This window comes from Nipponia nippon, unplaced genomic scaffold (genome assembly GCF_047370975.1).
Source record: "Nipponia nippon isolate SJK-2023a ecotype South Korea unplaced genomic scaffold, ASM4737097v1 scaffold_4, whole genome shotgun sequence".
Taxonomy (NCBI): Eukaryota; Metazoa; Chordata; class Aves; order Pelecaniformes; family Threskiornithidae; genus Nipponia; species Nipponia nippon.
This window is the reverse complement of record NW_028262358.1, coordinates 64,664,821-64,683,026: the sequence shown is the minus strand read 5'-3', so window position 1 is coordinate 64,683,026 and position 18,206 is coordinate 64,664,821. Positions and strand designations below refer to the sequence as shown.

General features: G+C 41.7%; 1 protein-coding gene across 3 annotated transcripts; it reads right to left on the bottom strand.

Annotated features, from left to right (window-relative positions):
* Positions 1-4,294: 4,294 nt before the first annotated feature.
* On the bottom strand, positions 4,295-14,349 carry TAAR1 (trace amine associated receptor 1). 3 transcript variants are annotated; one of them, XR_015708423.1, is made up of 3 exons: positions 9,576-9,613; positions 4,787-6,932; positions 4,295-4,701 (listed from the first exon to the last, which is right to left on the bottom strand). XR_015708423.1 is itself a non-coding variant. In XM_087775687.1 (3 exons), the coding sequence occupies exon 3, from the start codon at positions 6,895-6,897 to the stop codon at positions 5,827-5,829; it is 1,071 nt and encodes a 356-aa protein (XP_087631813.1). In that variant the 5' UTR covers positions 6,898-6,932; positions 12,973-13,051; positions 14,239-14,349; the 3' UTR covers positions 4,295-5,826. The 3 variants fall into 3 exon arrangements, 2 of the variants coding, with proteins under 2 accessions (XP_087631813.1, XP_087631812.1); XM_087775687.1 differs by lacking the exon at positions 9,576-9,613 and adding exons at positions 12,973-13,051; positions 14,239-14,349 and having other exon boundaries at positions 4,295-6,932; XM_087775686.1 differs by having other exon boundaries at positions 4,295-6,932.
* Between the last annotated feature and the right edge of the window lie 3,857 nt (positions 14,350-18,206).

Genomic DNA, 18,206 nt, shown 5'->3' with positions numbered 1-18,206 from the left:
GAGGCAGTGACGTGTGCTGAAGAGGCCCCACTGTATAATAAACCACCAGAAAATGAGAAACTATTTTACCTGTTCACTGATGGATCCTGTCGTATTGTAGGAAAGCGTTGGAGATGGAAAGCTGCTGTACTGAGTCCTATAGAACAAGTCGTACAAACTGCTGAAGGAGAAGGTGAATCAAGCCAATTTGCGGAAGTAAAGGCCATCCAGCTGGCTTTAGACATTGCTGACGGAGAAAAGTGGTCAGTACTTTATTTTATACTGACTCATGGATGGTGGCAAATGCCCTGTGGGGGTGGTTGCAGCAATGGAAGCAGAGCAACTGGCAGCACAGAGGCAAACCCATCTGGGCTGCCACATTACGGCAAGATATTGCTGCCTGGGTAGAGAACCTGGTTGTAAAAGCACATCACATAGATGCTCATGTACCCAAGAGTCAGGCCACTGAAGAACATCAAAACGAGCAGCAGGTGGATCACACTGCTAAGACTGAAGTGACTCCAGTGGATCTGGACTGGCAACATGAAGGTGAATTATTTCTCGCTCAGTGGGCCCATGACACCTCAGACCACTAAGGAAGAGATGCAACATATAGATAGGCTCACAATCAAGGGGTGGACTTGACCATGAACACTATTGTGCAGGTTATCCATGAATGTGAAATATGCGCTGCAATCAAACAAGCGAAGCGGTTAATGCCTCTCTGGTGTGGAGGATGATGGCTGAAACATAAATATGGAGAGGCCTGGCAGATCGATTGTATCACACTCCCACAAACTCTCCAAGGCAAGCGCCGTGTGCTTACAATGGCGGAAGCAACCACCGGATGGCTGGAAACATATCCCGTGCCCCATGCCACCGCCCGGAACACTATCCTGGGTCTTGAAAAGCCAGTCCTGTGGTGACATGGCATCCCAGAGAGAACTGAGTGAGACAATAGGACTCATTTCCAAAACAACCTCATAGACACCTGGGCCAAAGAGCATGGTACTGAGTGGGTATATCACATCCCCTATCATGCACTCTGGGAAAATTGAACAATACGATGGACTGTTAAAGACTACACTGGGAGCAATGGGTGGTGGGACATTTGAACATTGGGATACACATTTAGCAAAGGCTACCTGGTTAGTCAACACTCGGGGATCTGCCAATCGAGCTGGCCCTGCCCAGTCAAAACTTTTACATACTGTAGAGGGTGATAAAGTCCCGGTAGTGCAAGTAAAAAATTATGCTAGGGAAGACGGTCTGGGTTATTCCTGCCTTGGGCAAAGGAAAACCCATTCGTGGGATTGCTTTTGCGCACGGACCTGGGTGTACTTGGTGGGTGATGCAGAAGGATGGGGAAGTCCTATGTGTACCTCAAAGGGATTTGATTTTGGGTGAATGAAGTGAATGGCATGATGTTAATTGCTATGTAATACTGTATGCCATCACTTTTATGGTTGCTATATGCCGTATCAATGGTATTACAGTAAGAATCATCCAGATTAATGGAAAATGAACTTTGATGAAACCAAGCAAAGTGCAGCTGTAATGGAACCAGAACTGGCTTCAGCATGCAACAATCCAATACTGCACACCATCTCTCCTGCCCTGAAAGACTGTTATGACAGATGGAGCCCAAAGTCATGGACTAAATGAAGTCAACAGGCATTTTAGAGGGATGGCCCATAGACTAAGGGAACGATATCTGTGTTTATATATCAAAAGACAGGGAGAGTGGTGGTGATTAATTGGAATGTATTGGAAGGGGTAGGACCTGGGCATGTCATAGATGGTATAGAATAAGGGTTGGATGCTGTCCTGGTTTCAGCTGGGATAGAGTTAATTTTCTTCCTAGTAGCTGCTATAGTGCTGTGTTTGGGATTTAGTATGAGAAAAATGTTGATGACACACTGATGTTTTAGTTGTTGCTAAGTAGTGTTTACACTAGTCAAGGACTTTTCAGCTTCCCATGCTCTGCCAGGTGCACAAGAAGCTGGGAGGGGGCACAGCCAGGACAGCTGACCCAGACTGGCCAAAGGGATATTCCATACTTTATGACATCATGCTTAGTATGTAAACTGGGGGGAGTTAGCCAGGGGACAGTGACTGCTGCCTGGGGTCAGTCGGCAAGGAGTGAGCAGGTGCATCACTTGTTTTTCCTGGGTTTTGTTTCTCTCTCTCTTGTTGTTTTCCTTTTCATTATAATTTTTAATTATTATTACTATTATTATATTTTGTTTTATTTCAATTATTAAACTGTTCTTATTTCAACCCACAAGTTTTCTTACTTTTGCTCTTCAGATTCTGTCCCTCATCCCACCCAAGGGGGGAGAATGAGCGAGTGGCTCTGTGGTGCTTCATTGCCGACTGGGACTAAACCATGACAGTAGTGCTGTGTTTTGGATTTGTGATGAAATCAGTGTTGATAACATACCCCTGTTTTAGCTATTGCTGAGTGAGTGGTGCTTACGCCGAGTCAAGCCCTTCTCTGTTTCTCACCCCACCAGCGAGTAGGTTGTGGGTGCACAAGAAGTTGGGAGGGGACACAGCTGAGACAGCTGACCCCAACTGACTAAAGGGATATCCCATACCATATGACATCATGCTCAGCAATAAAACCTTGGGGGAAGATGGAGGAAGGGGACATTCAGAGTTATGGCGTTCGTCTTCCCAAGTAACCGTTAGGCGTGATGGAGCCCTGCTTTCCTGGAAGTGGCAGAAGATCTGCCTGCCAATGGGAAGTAGTGAGTGAATTCCTTGCTTTGCTTGTGCACACAGCTTTTGCTTTACCTGTTAAACTCTCTTTATCTCAACTCAAGAGTTTTCTCACTTTTACCCTTCTGATTGTCTCCCGCATCCCACTGGGGGGAAATGAGCAACGGACTGTGTGTGGCTCAGCTGCCTACCAAGGTTAAACCACAACACCCTCCAAACTTCTGCACAGCATGTGTGGGATGGCTGAGACTCCCCTAACCCAAGGTGTCCCCTATCTGCCCTCTCTGGTAGGTCATCTCCTCAGGATGACCTACTGGCTGCTGACAATTTTTGACCTGCTTCCCTCCCAATGCAGGACATCAGGGAACTGTGTATATTGCTCTGGAACTCCACAATCCACCATTCCACCACCCTCTCCCGGCTGCAGCTATTCAGGCAAACCTTCAGCAGTAGCTCTGTGGATCACTGCCTAGATCCAAAATCTCATTTCAGGTCTCTTGCTAGTCAGGTAAGTTAGAGAAGACATCTAACTGCTAGTTCCAGAAAACTGGCATTTGACGCAAGCATTTTTGGAGTCCCAGAATCATCCCAACTTTTCCATAGTGTGGGATTCACCTATGCTGAGTAATCCTCATCTCAACTATCTAAAATTTATATCTAAAATCATCGAAAAATCTATTCTAGTGACTGGAAGATCCTTCTTGGTAGTAAGAGAAAGAGCATCTGCAGGGACAATTCATCTTACCTAAAAATGGATAAGCTAGTGAGATAAAACACCCTGTGAAGATAAATGGTTTTCTACAGTGAGTATAAAGAGAGTTACCAATGACTAGAGCAGATGTAGTGCCTAACTTTTAGATGTCTAAATTTAGGTTAGGTGGCTATCAGCCTTCAGGAGTGTGGGTCTGGATTTTATGCTTTTAAGTAGATTAGCTTTGCACTAGGGTCTAGGTGCAGGTTGCAAAGGCATGTGCTCTATTTGAACTAGAGGCCGTCCTGCAAACAAGCTGGGATCATATTCATTCACAGACTCCTCCTGCAACAAGAAAAAAATGCCAGAAAGATGCCAGAACACATTGTGAAGAGAGACTGACCAGTTATGAACTCTGGTAGAGCTGAAGTTCTCTGAAAAAACAGTAGTGTTTCCAGATTTTCAGGGAGATAGATAGACAGTGGGTGATGGGAAAGAAACATCTCCATTGACTTCCTGAAAGGACCATGTTAGTATGTGCTGAACTTACTAAATATACTTTAAAAGCCTCAGATGGGCAACATTCCTCATAGGGAAAGATCACTTTCCTTCAATCTATAACACCACCAGAAGAAAGAAGGTATCACCTGGAAGCACTTCTGAAACTGCTATTTCAAAAGAGATCAAGATGTCCAAGTGATCACACAGTTCATTTCAGGAGGTAACACTGAACATGAGAAAATTAACTACATCAGGCCAGCCTCACTGGGGTTGAAGAAGAGAATTAACCATTCATTTATCAGAAAGATAGATTTTTTAAATCTTAACTTACTTTATTTCTGCGAGATAAAGTGTTAAAGCAGTCATATTGTCACTAACAAGGATTAGTGCCCATGTGGTGTATATTTTATTGTTCCTTTTAATGTCATTTTGGAGAGTGCAAACTTACAAGATGGCAATGAAACAGTAAAAGAGACAATCTCAGATCCTGATTTTGCTCTGCTGAAATGTAACATCGTTCAACTTTTATGCTCTACAGAGTAGAATGCTTCAGTGCTCTACAGGGCACAGAAAAGAAAGACAAGATACACATATGATGTGCACTTATCCCAGCAACATGAATGGAGGACGTCATTTACTGCTGAGCATAGCTCTTACTTCAGTACAGAGTCATCAGTTTCTCTCCATAGTCTCTTCTGAGGTACTAATCCTTTTCTGTCCATTCCCAGGACTGGTCCATAGTCCAACCAGATGTCACAGGATCAGGCCACAGGTATTATTTCCTTCAGTTTGGTGATATGTCAGTTCTAGAAAAGCCAGGTCATAGATTAAAAAAAATGACAGCCTGTGGGTCTTCTTCAGCTGATGACCATGTGCTAGTTCTTGACTTACTCGCCTGTCCTTCATGTCCCAATCTGGGTGTCCTGAGAAGCTGCACACAGATGTAACCTTGACAGCCTGCTCACCCAAGCGCCGTCACCCCAAGCCATTCCTATGGAGTCCTTCTTCTGCCTCTCCTCGTGGTGCTTCCACATTTACCCTGTCCCATGCACCCTCTGTTCAGGTCAACCATAGCATTTCTATAACAATCGTCTATGTATTTTCCTCACCAGCTGTCACAGCATTGCCATCGGACAAAATAATAGTATGTCCAAGCTAAAAAAAAAAGTTCTGTAAGATGCAAATTGGTGAATACTTTACATGGAAACATTCATTAGACAAGCATTATTTTCTGGCATTGTCAGGTTCACTATTGCTTTTCATTCCATACATCATATTTTTCCTTATCTTTGATCTCGTTAAACATGCTTTTGATCTCACTAAGCAGCAAAGCCTTTAAGTGACAAACTCATAAGTGACAAGCACTAGTTGAAATGGAAACGGAAGGAACAGCATGACTTTTCTCTGTTCCATCTTCCCTCCATGGAGTGTCCTGCTATGGATGTATATGGGCCCATTTTGACCTCTGTACACATACTGAAGGGGAGGGACAAAACTTAAAAGCTTTGGGTTATTGCTCAAAGATGTCTAGAAATTCAAAAGGAAAGGCTTTTCTGCTCTTCCTAGAGGACAATAAATAAACACAAATATTGTAATATAAACACACCTTGTTCAAGAAATTAATCTGTTGTATCAGAATAATTTCTTAATGATTAAGAGCAGGGATATAAACTGTTGTAAGTTTTTTTTTTTTAAAACTTAAGTCTTGCTCTCCTGTGCATTGCATATAAATAGCTATAATGAAAAAACCACATACAAATCCTGATCTGGAATGAAAGAAGATGTAAAGCGCAATAGCTGCTTATCTGCTTGAACCAGATGTGGTAAATGAGTAAAAAAATAGGCGTTTCCTTCATTTTTTAGCTCTTACGTCCAGGAGTTCAGCCTCCAGACAAAAATTCAAGGCTGTGAATCCAACCATTTAAAGCACATTACTCTAAAAACAAATGAGTCCTGGAAGAGTCCTGTTGAAAAACTTTTCCAAACAGAATCATCTTTAATGCCCTGCGAAACCACATGTAAAAAAATGCGTAAACAATTGGGTTAAATGTAGAATTTAAATAACCGAACCAAACCAAAGCATCAATGAGAACAGGAGGTATCACATAATTCATAAATGGATTTGTTGCTGTAAAGAAGAAGAATGGACTCCAGCAAATGAGAAACACTCCTATTATTATGCCTAAAGTCTTGGCAGCTTTCCTTTCTCTGCAGAATGAAATGTGGTGCTTCATTTCAAATTGCATCTTTTTTTGGATAATTGCATCAATGGATCTTGCCTGCCTCTTGGCTATAGAGTATATTTTCCTATAGATGTACAGCATAACAAATCCAGGGAGATAAAAAGACACCGTGGAGGCCACAACACCCGAAGTTTCACTAAAAATGACAAAGCATCCTCCAGCACAATGTACGTGATTATAAATCTCTTCTGCACCTCGCAAGTTTAGGTCTAGAAAGATCATCCCAAAAGCAAAAGCAGCAGGGACCATCCAACTTACAAATATCATGACGAGGATAACAAAAGTATTTATCTTTGATTTGTATCTTAGAGGGTCACACACAGCATAGTAACGGTCAATGGATATGAAGGAAAGATGGAAGATGGAAGCCGTGCTCAGCATAATGTCTGTGCTCGTATGAATCTTGCAGAAGAGCTCCCCAAAATACCAGCAGTGCTCGACAGAGCGCACCATGCTGCAAGGCATGATGAGGAATCCCAGCAAAAAGTCTACTGTAGCCATAGAAAGTATCAGGAAATTGGTAGGTGTATGGAGCTGCTTAAAATGTGATATTGAGATGATAACTGTCAAATTTCCAACCACTGTGGCCAGAATAATGCAAACCATGAAGATATACATGGAAACACGGATACTGTTTGACCAGCCGCTCCTTATGCAAGAGCCATTTACGGATTCACAGCACAGTTGCATCCTTACTGAGGTCTCAAATCCACGTAGGTATGCAGCACAGGTACTGTTTTTCCTAATGCTGAGATACATTTGCAACTGTTTTTTTCATTTCTATACGGGGAGAGCTGCGGGGAGGAAAAAAAAGGGCAATTGTAAACACCTTCATTTATTTGGACGTGTAGGAAATTCACATTTCATTATTTATGAAGGATGAAACTCTTTTGTAATTATGCTTTTAACAGAATGACACTTTTATCATTAGACTTCCCTTGAAATGGGAATCTCATTTGATGAAATAAACTGTATAAGGGGGTGTCCTCACACCAGAATAGCAGTGGCTCCCAGAGGCCTGCACTGAGCAATGTCTTGTATACTGGGCAGATGAGAAGTCCTTTTTGCTATTTGCTCTTTAAACCGTCCTAGTCGTCTTCATCAAAATTGGCTGGAGTCCTGTATCTCCCACATTGCTCTTGAAAATCAGTCACTTTAGATTCTGAAGCTCCCTCAACTTATTTTTTGATACATAAATCTAAGATCTACAAGTCTAAAACGGAAGGCTAAAGCCGAGGAGCCCACACTCAGCCTCTCCTCCAGCCCTGTCCTGACAGCGACAGCTGAACCTGCTGTGCAGCCCAGCAAAACCAAAGAATTTCCATGAGCCCTCCGTTTTTAGGCAGATGGCACTGCCTGACCAGATCAAGTCTTACTGAAAAATTCTTGCAGGCTCTAGCTGTAAATGGAGATGTAAGGAAAAGATGTAAGAGGAGAAAAAAAAAAAAAAACACAACAACTTTTCTGACCTTTTGCTGCCAAAATATGATGGAAGAGCCTGACAAATCTGAAGCATTAGCTTCTGTATAAGCAAATACCTTCTCTGTCGGGCTCTAATTTATTTCAGTGCTAGTAGTTTAGCATTGTTCTATATATTTATCATGTTAATACTGTTTTAGCCAAGGCACAAACATGGAGAGAAACATTTTCTGAATATTGATTTAGTCTGCAGCTGAGGTTACAAATATTGGCTGTCCTCTCATGTATGCAGTCACACGTCCCTTTTGCGAGTGTCTTTACAGAAGTTTCATGAAAGTACTTAAGCACTTAGCAAGCAATATTCATTGTTGAAAGATCTGTTTTTCCTTTAATTGACAGAAAAATAGTATTATTGTGAAAAATAAAGAATATTAGCATATGCTATTCAGTAGCATTATTGTTATGGTATAATGTGGTTGTTTAAGTCAGAAAAATACTGACATAGCAATTCAGCCAGTACTAATTTAATCCGTTTGCTTCAGGACTTTGCTGCCTCTGGTTATTCTGGATAGGACACAACAGAATAATTATTTTTTTCCCATATTGAAACAAATGTTCTTAGAAGCACACCATGTCATTAGAAGCTAAATGGAAGCTGAAGACAGATGATAAACTGTAGCTTGCAAAACCTTGACAACTACAGGGTTATAACTAACAGCTTGTGTTTACAGAGGGATTTTCAAGTAGTGCCAGACAGTGGCACCTGAGTGCCAGGGAGAAGCTGCACCCAGAGGCACTCTCAGGAGTACAGGACACTACCTGAGTATAGAATCATAGAATCATTAAGGTGGGAAAAGACCCTTAAGATCATTGAGTCCAACTGTTAACCTAGCACTGCCAAGTCCACAACTAAACCATGTCCCTAAGCACCACATCTACCCATCTTTTAAATACCTCCAGGGATGGGGACTCCACCACTTCCCTGGGCAGCCTGTTCCAGTGCCTGACTACCCTTTCGGTGAAGTAGTTTTTCCTAATATCCAACCTAAACTTCCCCTGGCGCAGCTTGAGGCCGTTTCCTCTTGTCCTATCACTTGTTACTTGGGAGAAGAGACCAACCCCCACCTTGCTACAACCTCCTTTCAGGTAGTTGTAGAGAGCGATAAGGTCTCCCCTCAGCCTCCTCTTCTCCAGACTAAACAACCCCAGAATATTTATTTATTTATTTTAGTATATTTATTTACTGTTTGGGGTGCCTCTTGCTTCCCCTTTTTTCTACCTAATACTTGACACTGTCTCTGCTCTTTTCCACCTCAGTTTAACTATCACTTCATATATTTCACTTTTGGTCAGTTTCTTCATGTTTCTTTTCCTGCCTGTCATTCCTTCTTTTGGTGTATTTACACCCAGATAGAGGAAGCACAGCGAGATGGATCTTTATTAACTCAAATCTTCAATTTTCACAGCAGAAAGAATTAAACACCAATTCAACTGTTCATACTGGACATATAATTATAAAAGTTTTAAGCTCATTCAGGTTATAAATGTGTCACATAGGTTTCAACCTTCATTTGTTTTATGTGTAAATAAATTAAAACAGGCTATGAATACAATAAAAAAAGAATTAAGATGCTCTCTCTAGTTTTCTGTTTAAAAGATGAACAACTTCAACTGTTCTCTGACAGAGAAACTATTTAGCCTAAAGAAATATGATCTCCCCTGGAAACTGTTTTTCTTTTAAAATAAATTTTGTTTTGAGGAGATTTTGGTTTTTTGTTAAACAGAAAGAAGAAACTCCAACTAAAATATTGACCAAACTGAGATCAAGTGGGTGGCTTTGCGTGAAATGGAAACAAAATAAGTCAAAACTCATGTGGCACACTCTCCAAATGAGCTAAACACTGAAGAAGTTTTCAACACAAAAGCAGAACACTTCTCTTCCATAATTAGTTACAAAATTTAAAATTCAGTAAAATGGAAATATGAAGAAGCATCCTTTTAAAAACCTATCCTCCTACCTTTCTCCTCTCATGCTGGGTAGAAGCCTGCTCTTGACGCTCATGTGTTTTCTGCTAATTGAGTGGCACCCCCTTCCTTTTAAAGACCGTCTCAAAAGACAGCTGAGGCTCTTCACCATCGTAACAGTTCTGGGTAATTTCGAGAGGACGGGTACTTAATCCACAGCAGCCTCCAGAAACCCCCGGCACATTGCTGGAGCGTGTTGGGTGCAATGAATAGTGTTGCTTGGCCCCGTGTCTCAGGAGCAACTGTTAATGTGAATAGTAGCTCAAACTGTTTATTTTGTCACCCACTTCAGAACAAAATCATGGCTGTAACAGTCATATTTGTTTAACGGGCCTTATTTATAGGTAAATTGAACTCATTTGAAGTATGTTTACTTGTTTGATTAAACAATGTGGTACGTTGGGAGCAGCCCAAGATTATCTAGGTGCAGAACAAAAACTGCCATGTAGCCTCCCTTCTGTAAGCTTCTGAAATATAGCAAAATACATAAGTATAGGTAGGTTACAGCAGCATGTAAGATGTCCTTGAAAAGGTATATTGTGTACAGAGTGACATGATGTGTATTTACCAGCCTAGTTCTGATTACTCTACTGAACAAACAAGTTTAATCTAACGGCTATTTGTAAGATACAGCTACTAAAAAGCTGTTTAAAGTAAACACCTATTATTGGCTGTACCGGAGTCACAGATGAGGAGCATCAATTTTTTGCTCCACAAAGGACCATGCAGCCTTTTAAAACAGTGATACTGCTGAATACAAAAGACTGTTAATATGGTGACCACCAGCGAAAGCCCAGTTATGCTGGGTGCCTCAGGGACGCATGCAACAAGGTAGATTAAGATACTATTTCTTGCAAAATATGCTGCATGACCTGGGTTAGCCGCTTCATTATATTATGTGCACAAAAATCAAAATGAGTGTAAACAACTCAGTTCTTTTATTTTTCTTGAGGCTGCACTCGTAGAGGGACTGGAGTGCTGCAAGGCAAGGCTCTTCTTGCTGTAGGAAGATAGTTTGCCAACTAAAAAAGTGCAGAAACAACTATCAGGCTGAGTGAGAAACCACTTGAGAGAGTCAAGAGGCTATGTCGAGGAGTCAGGTCCAATTGCTCAGAGTTGGGGAAATGTCAAAGAGACGTTAGGCACCCAAATACTGGTCTCTGAGAGAGGCCTTCACCCTTTTGAGATTCATAGCTGTGGGCCTTCCTTGGAGCCAGGCACTTGTCTTTGAGGAGTGAAGGTTTAGGCCTTGGTAATTACCATCTTGACATATACATTTTATAGGAAGGTAAAATTTAGGGGAACAAATCCATGTTGCCTTACTCTGTACAAAGCTCATAAAGTCTGGCAGCCAGCTCATTATAGGGACTTAGTCAAAGGACATCCATGCGTGCACACGCACTGCTCTCCTGCCGTGCTTCTCCTTCAGTGGCCAAATCTCAAGGCAATGATCTGGAAAGGCAGCTCTGTTTGAAGTGTTTGTTTCAGAAACATCTGCATGGCACCAACCAGCCGAACCCCTGGGGGACCCTCTGGAGTGCCAGTGCTACCAGAATCATGGCAGAGAGGCTGGGGAACCTTCCCCTGCCCTGAACAGCTCTGCTCCGCTGCAGGCGGGCAGGCAGCAGCCAGCTATGGAGCCTGGGTTTTTGCTCTGCCTCTCTTCATGACCAAATTTTGACTCCAGTCAAGGCGCGCTTCCCTTCAGTTTCTGACTTGCAATAAAATGCAAGAACAACTTGCCAATCTTCCTCTCACGTGTGACATTTCTCCAGGAGGCAACCTGCATCTTTTTAAGCCTGCTGAGGATTTTGGAAGGGTTAGGAGTCCTCAGGGAGATGAAATAAAATGAAAAGGAAGAGTCAAAACCCAATGATGCAAAACAATATGTTGTAGGGTTATTATGTTTATTGGATGGCTGTATGACAGTCGTATCTTGCCTGCCTGCACTGTGCCTGCACTGTGCCCTTGTCACTAGAACATGCTGGTGGAGGGGAAGTTCAAATAACAAATCTGAGAGCAGCCGGTTTGAGCACAGGTCCCTGGGGCAGGCCATGTTTGCTCCCTAGCTGCCTACCGGCAATACCTATATACTTTAAAATAATTAAATGTATTTAAAAAAAAAAAAAAAGGGAGAGAAAGGGACCAGATGACACTAAAGGTGAATTTTGTCCCCGATATCAGCGTGGCTGGGCTCTCACTTTGACTTCACCTCTAAAGAAGAAAAGACTCATCTGTGGGGCTCACCAGCCTTCCTGCTCCTACCAAAATCCTCTTTGTGGAAATGCCCTTCACTCTTCTACCAAATACCAACCCACAGGCATAGCACTTAGCCTTCGTTATCTCTGAATGCACCCGCTTGTACTGCAGGACCCATACACATCAGAAAGGAATGCACCACAGACCTAGAGGAAGCTGTGAGCCTGGGAACGATGGTATTTAATGGTATGCTTACTGAAATGAATGTAAAGTGGCAGTTTGTAAGATATCAAGATAATTAATTAATTAAGCAGGCCAAATTGTCAACTGATTTAGAGCAACAAGAAACACTTTGGTAACAAGCTTCCATGCTGTTGATGCAGATCCTTCAAACAGGCATTTTCTTGCAGGTTAATGCTGATGTGGATCATGAAAATATTCTCAAACTTGCTATTTATAATATCAAAGAGAAATATGTCAAGCTCTATTTTTGGGAGACCTCAGAGCAGTTATAAATAGTCAGTGTTCAACAGTCTTTTGAGTCTGTAATAGAGCAAAGCAGTTATACATCAAAATTCAAAGTAAAAATTTGTCTACAAAATTGTTGCTGTGTCTTTCTTTTCTGCAAAATTTCTCTTTCTGCAATAATTAGTTTTCAGATTTTTGGAAAACCAAGAAAAACAGGTGTTGCCACACTGTCTAGCATACTTTGGGTCATCTACACTTCTTGTTTGTTTGTTTTTAAAACATAAAATCATTAAAATGGAATACAGCACAGAAGGGAATGGAAATAGCACTTTTGCCACACACCAAAACCATTTGAACAATGTGTTAAAAAATTATTCTGCCCTTCTTAGGCAAGGCTGTGAAGGGACACTGGAAACGGGAAAGAACAGAACGGGGCTCGGGAATGAGAACAGTTCTAACTAACCATGAAAAAAAATAAAAGGCAGGACAGCATTGATTTCTACTGTGATTCTTTTAGCTTGCGTTTCTATGGGTACAGTTTGGCCATTTGGCAGAAAATATAATTTTACGGTATCCATTAGACAGAGGAAAGTTTCTCATTTTCATGTGGTTCATTTTAAAAACTGGCTTTCTGTGGGGGGAAACATAGATTTAAAGCTACTGGAGGCTCTAAGGTGGCCCCATGGTTGGAGAGGAATTTTGAAAGTATATAACTCCACTCACCATTTATGCAGTCCTCAGGAAAAAAAGCACAGCATTACAAAAAATTATCTTCTTAATTTTCCGTTCATATGTTTGAAATCTGGGGGAAAATGCACAAAGTCCCAACGAGCTATTAGTTCAAAATAAGTATTTCATTGTATGGGTCAAACAAGAAGATGTGCCAACTACTAATCTGAATGCTATTGCTGCAAACCTGGTGCAATTCCACTGAAGACAATCTGAAAGTAGCCCAGATTTATACCAGAGGAATTTAAAGAAGAGCGGATGAGGTGATTGACCTCTACATCTTTTCCCATGGTTTGTATTCTTACTTTTCAGTAGAAACCATCACTTTTCCTTGCCAAGGAAAAATAGCTGTTTATACAGAGCAATGTGATGTTCATGCTCTTTCTCAAAGTATAGTGCTTAGTATCAGGACTGTAAATCCAAACCCCAAGATAAATGCAGATCTCTGAAATGCACAGAGGACTAAGAGATTCCAGGAAAATAATGTTTTTACAGCAAAGCAAAACACATCCATCCAAAGCCAAGAAACTATCTCTGCATGGGGCGGGGGGGGGGGGGGGGGGTATCTACATATTTGATAGCCCTCCTAAGTAATGCCATAACGCAGTCCATTGCCTCTGCTCGGCAGCAAAAGCATTGCCAGGGCTCCCCGGAGGGCGGGAGCAGCCCCTCACCTCTCTCCCTGGCAGGGCAAGCAAGTCCCCCGAGCTGTAGTGCGGGTGCGGAGGCACCCATGCAGCCAGGCAGGTCCCCTGTGCCTTTCCCATGCTCCCGTGCACCCACCAATCCCACGGGAGCGAATTTAGGACTGTGGCTGGTTTGTAGATATTCGGTGGCCTCCGAACACCACCTCCAATATGAAGGCGAACGCGGAGGAGGGAGGCAGCCAGCAGTAAGCAGGTATGATCCCAGCTTTGTCATTCTGCATCCTCATGGCCCTGGAATAACTTCACAGAAAGTAAAGAGCCTTACTCTGAATTCACAACTGTGCCTGAAAAGAGTTTTACCCCCTAGCTATGCTTCTCTTTCAGCTATTGGGAATGAATGCCTTTTTAAATCATCCTCTTGGCCACCACCAAAACCTCATTGCTGTTGGTGCCATTGCTGTTCACTACAGACAGAACACAGTGATCTGTGCAGAATAACAACTATTCTCTTCAGTGCTAACCATAGAAGATTCATCTTTGAAACCAAGTAATATCCCAGACTAGCATATTAGCAGCTCACCGTATTTCAGACTGCGTGCCACGGAGACAGTACCTGCTCAGGAGTTATTTCCTCATCACAAACCGGTGCAGCTTGCAGATACGGCACAATAGTGACTCATCCCACATGAATCCCACAGCTGAGCAGTTGCACGCTCGGTCTGACTCTGGTTTACAGCCTGCTGGAAAAATCTCCTCAACAGGATGACGTAAATATTAAATATTCAGAAAAGATAAGCAGATAATCAATCTATTCTGACACAAGCCACTAGCATATGCAAAGATGACTGCATCTGAATTAAGTTAAAGCCAGGCTCATGGAAAGAAGCATACGAAATGAAGATAAATGTTTGTTATGGTCAAAGTACAGATGGAGCTAACAGCACTGAACTGTTTTTAAGATAGCCTGGTGTTTCTCTCCCTCCTTTCAATTTTGTGTAATGCTGCCAAACTTTAGCAATTTCAGTTATCTTTGAAAACTTTGTCTATCCCAGACTGGATATTTTCAAAAAAATCCAACCACAATACTTCAACAGTATCTGAGAACAAGACCGATTAAAAAGATATTGTTTTCTCCTAATGAAAAAAATCTGCTTGTCTTTTATTTACAATGCTCTGGTGTTTATATGCATTGTAGCAGGGACTTAAGAGGTGTTGATTGCCTATTTATATATCTTTTACCACACCAGAGGAACTATGCCTAAGTATGGCCAAATTACAAATCAGCCGTGGCCAAACTGCAACTTGTTGCTTTTTAAAGCACAACTCATTGACTGGCATCCACATCTTCAAATAGTAAGAGTTTTAGTATTGCTGTGGAGCCCAAGGAAGAGAGTCCATCCAGAAAGAAGTAATCCCAGGAGGGAGATGAACTGACCCACTTTAGGTTATATTGACATATAAAGGCTTATATGTCAGTAAGCAATCTCCTGGAGTCTCCATTCTCATGGACTACTCTCTGTTGCCCTTCACAAATGCTGGATTTGACTACAATAGGCATGTGCTGTTTTCCTAAAGATATTAAACAAGTTTGATGATTGTTTCTGATTGTCCATTTGCAAGCCCAACAGACTGCAGATGCCGGTGCTTTTTTAGGCATTTTTAAGGCAGGGGACCTGCCAGTGCCATCCTTTGCTTCCACAGTTGTTTGCTGCTGCAGGAAGAGGGAGTGCTGTGCATGAGCATCACTGGGATCGTGGCACCGCAGCAACAGCAACTCAACTGGTGCAGAAACTGCCAGTGTCAGAGGCTGTGCCCTTTTGTGCCCACCCTTCGCTGGCCAGGCTCAGGAAGACATGCCTGGGCAGCCTGATTTTTCAGCAGAAGAGCTTCATTTATCTTCTCAGTAGCTGCTGTCTGTCATTTGAATATGCTTTTTGGATCACTGAAGGGGAGGTAAGGGTGCACTGGAGTCAGTCTGAATTTGATTTTTTATTCGTTACCAAGTTCCTGCTTGCTAGCCATCTCCGGCACAATACCTGTGAGACTGAAAGGGAACAGATGGCAGCAACAGGAGGTTTAGCTGTTTAAATGTGCCTCTACTAGCCTGCATAACTTTTTGTTTTAGCAGGTGAGGGCTGGTGAAGAGAAAGGAAATATCTCTCTTTTTTCTTCTCCCCCTCCCCTTCCCCCCCTCTCCAGTCCATTTTGTTCTTATCTGCAGTTGCTGCTGCTTCTTCCTTCTGTGCCTTGCAAGCCGTGTTGCCCCAGCTGCCCACATGGACCAATGCCCGAAATGGATCCTCTAGTACAGGTCCCTTTCCTCCTTTCCCTGCTTTCTAACATGCTGTACATGCATCTGTTACCACACGATAGTAGGTGGGTCATTTCATACCACAGGTTTTGAAGCTTTCACTGAACATGTTCTCCTCATTTTCGGGGTGAATGCCAGGACTTGATTGTTACAGGTAGTCAGCACTTGCGGCTGAAGCCAGTGGCAATCATGTTTTGACTATATACAGTATTTTTGTAATATGAATTATTCTGGCATCTCAAGTTACCTGCCTAAATTAGTGACTACTGTAAACATCAGTTTCTTTGCACCGCATCTCCTCATCTACATTATAGGATAAAAATTACTCCTAACTTCATGGAAGTGCTGTGATTGCAAATGTTCGTAAGACATCAAGATATTATCTAATGATAAGCCTTGGCAAATCAAGGAGGGGTACAGCTCACATCCTTAGTGATAGAAGAGCAATGATCTGTAAGAAAAGATTTGGCAGAAAACAGCTGGCATTGTAAAACTCCCTTGGCAAAACACAAGAGTGGTTACATTAAGTGTTGCATGACCCTCAAATGCAAGAGGTTTCATGCCTGCTTTTTGTTTAGTCTAATGCTGAACTTGGAAGAATCCCTGCAAACAGAGGCTAATGTTAGCATGAAAAAACAATCTAAAATGCCTAGTGCAACATTAAAGATAGGCTCAGAAAGTCTTCAACAAAATGAATGTTTAAGCCTGTTGCTAGGTAATGATGATCAATCAAACTTAAGCTTTTTTTTTTATAGCTCTAGTCCTTATACATTGATACTCTTGAGGTATAGCTAAATGACATCTATTATGAAAGGCACCACACGTATTTTTACCCACACCTGCCAAAGCTTTCTGTCTTTCAGTCTAGCTACCAGGAAGTACATCGCTGTCCATTAATGGCCACGTTTGTACAGCTTGCTCTTCCCTTTCATATCTCCATGTCAGTGATTTCTATTTAGGCAAGCGTAATTCTTCTTTTGAACAATAAGTTTCCATGAATGAATTATAATGTGTTTTCACAGTTTAGGTTAGCTATTGCAGCCAACTCAGTGTAAGAACATCTTTGAGAAAGCTGGATAAGACTACTAACCAAGTAGGGGATGGGAAGAAAACAAAGGTTTGTACATTTTTTTATCAATTTTTGTACAGTTTGTCAGCTGGGTGATAAACAAAAATACTGGGGATTTAACAGGGCCAGTGCACCTAACTTCTGCCCAGGTGGAAGCTGTATGGATCACCGTCTCTATGAATTCCCCTGGGCAGAGCCGATGACTTCCAGCCCAACCAAAACCAGTCAAGTGGTGTGAGAGCCTCCATGCAGGGTGCACTGAAAAAAAATACAGAATACGGATGTTTGAGTTCACAACTAAGTGCAGAACATCTCTGTCTCTGCAGATGCACGATCAGCAGATGTAAACTGATGTACCACCATTGATTTTAGTAGTAGTATAGCAAACTTACTGCCCCCATTTGACTTTATTAGACCTCAATGAAAAGAGCATTAAGTCAAGATTTCTGGCCCTTAGTGGAGACAAAATGGAAAAAGAAGAGAGCTTTAGGTATTAGATAGCAGCACTTAGCCAGCACAGTAATAAATGCAATACGGAAAACTTGAAAAGGTCTCTAACAAGTATGGGGGAGTGAATTCTAAAGAGTCTGTAAGTAACTTAGCAATGACATAGGCCTAAAGTTCACTGTACTCTCTTTGCTCAGCTTAATGGAGTTGATGCTAAGGCATTAAAACTGCTTTATTATTGTTATATTATGCCTACGATTTTCATAAATGTTGCAGAATGAGGTTTAGATTTTTCCAAAACCATTCATAAATTTGACATGAATTACTACGAAAGTTTTGCCTGGAAAAAAAAAGTCTTTTCCATAAAGAACCCTAAAACTATAACTGAATAGTCCTTTTTCAGTGTACAAAAAGAAATCTCAGATGGCTGGAAAACACAGCAAGGTGCGTTGCAGAACAGAAAAATAACCTTGATCTTGATGACTGTCTCTAAGGTACTCTATATTTTTTTTTAATGTTTTTTGCTATTATGTTTTGCAGTATGTGAGCTGGGCAACCAACTGTATGCAAATACTTATTCTCCTTTTTTTCTGCAAAGGGCTTTCCTAAAGATTGACTATTTTTTTCTGACATTAAAAGATATTACTGCTTCCTACACTCCCTGCTGCTTTTGCATCCTGACATCATCACAGCTACCAGACTATGAGTTCATCAAAATTAACTTTAACATTAGAAGCAGCAAATGAAGATGGAT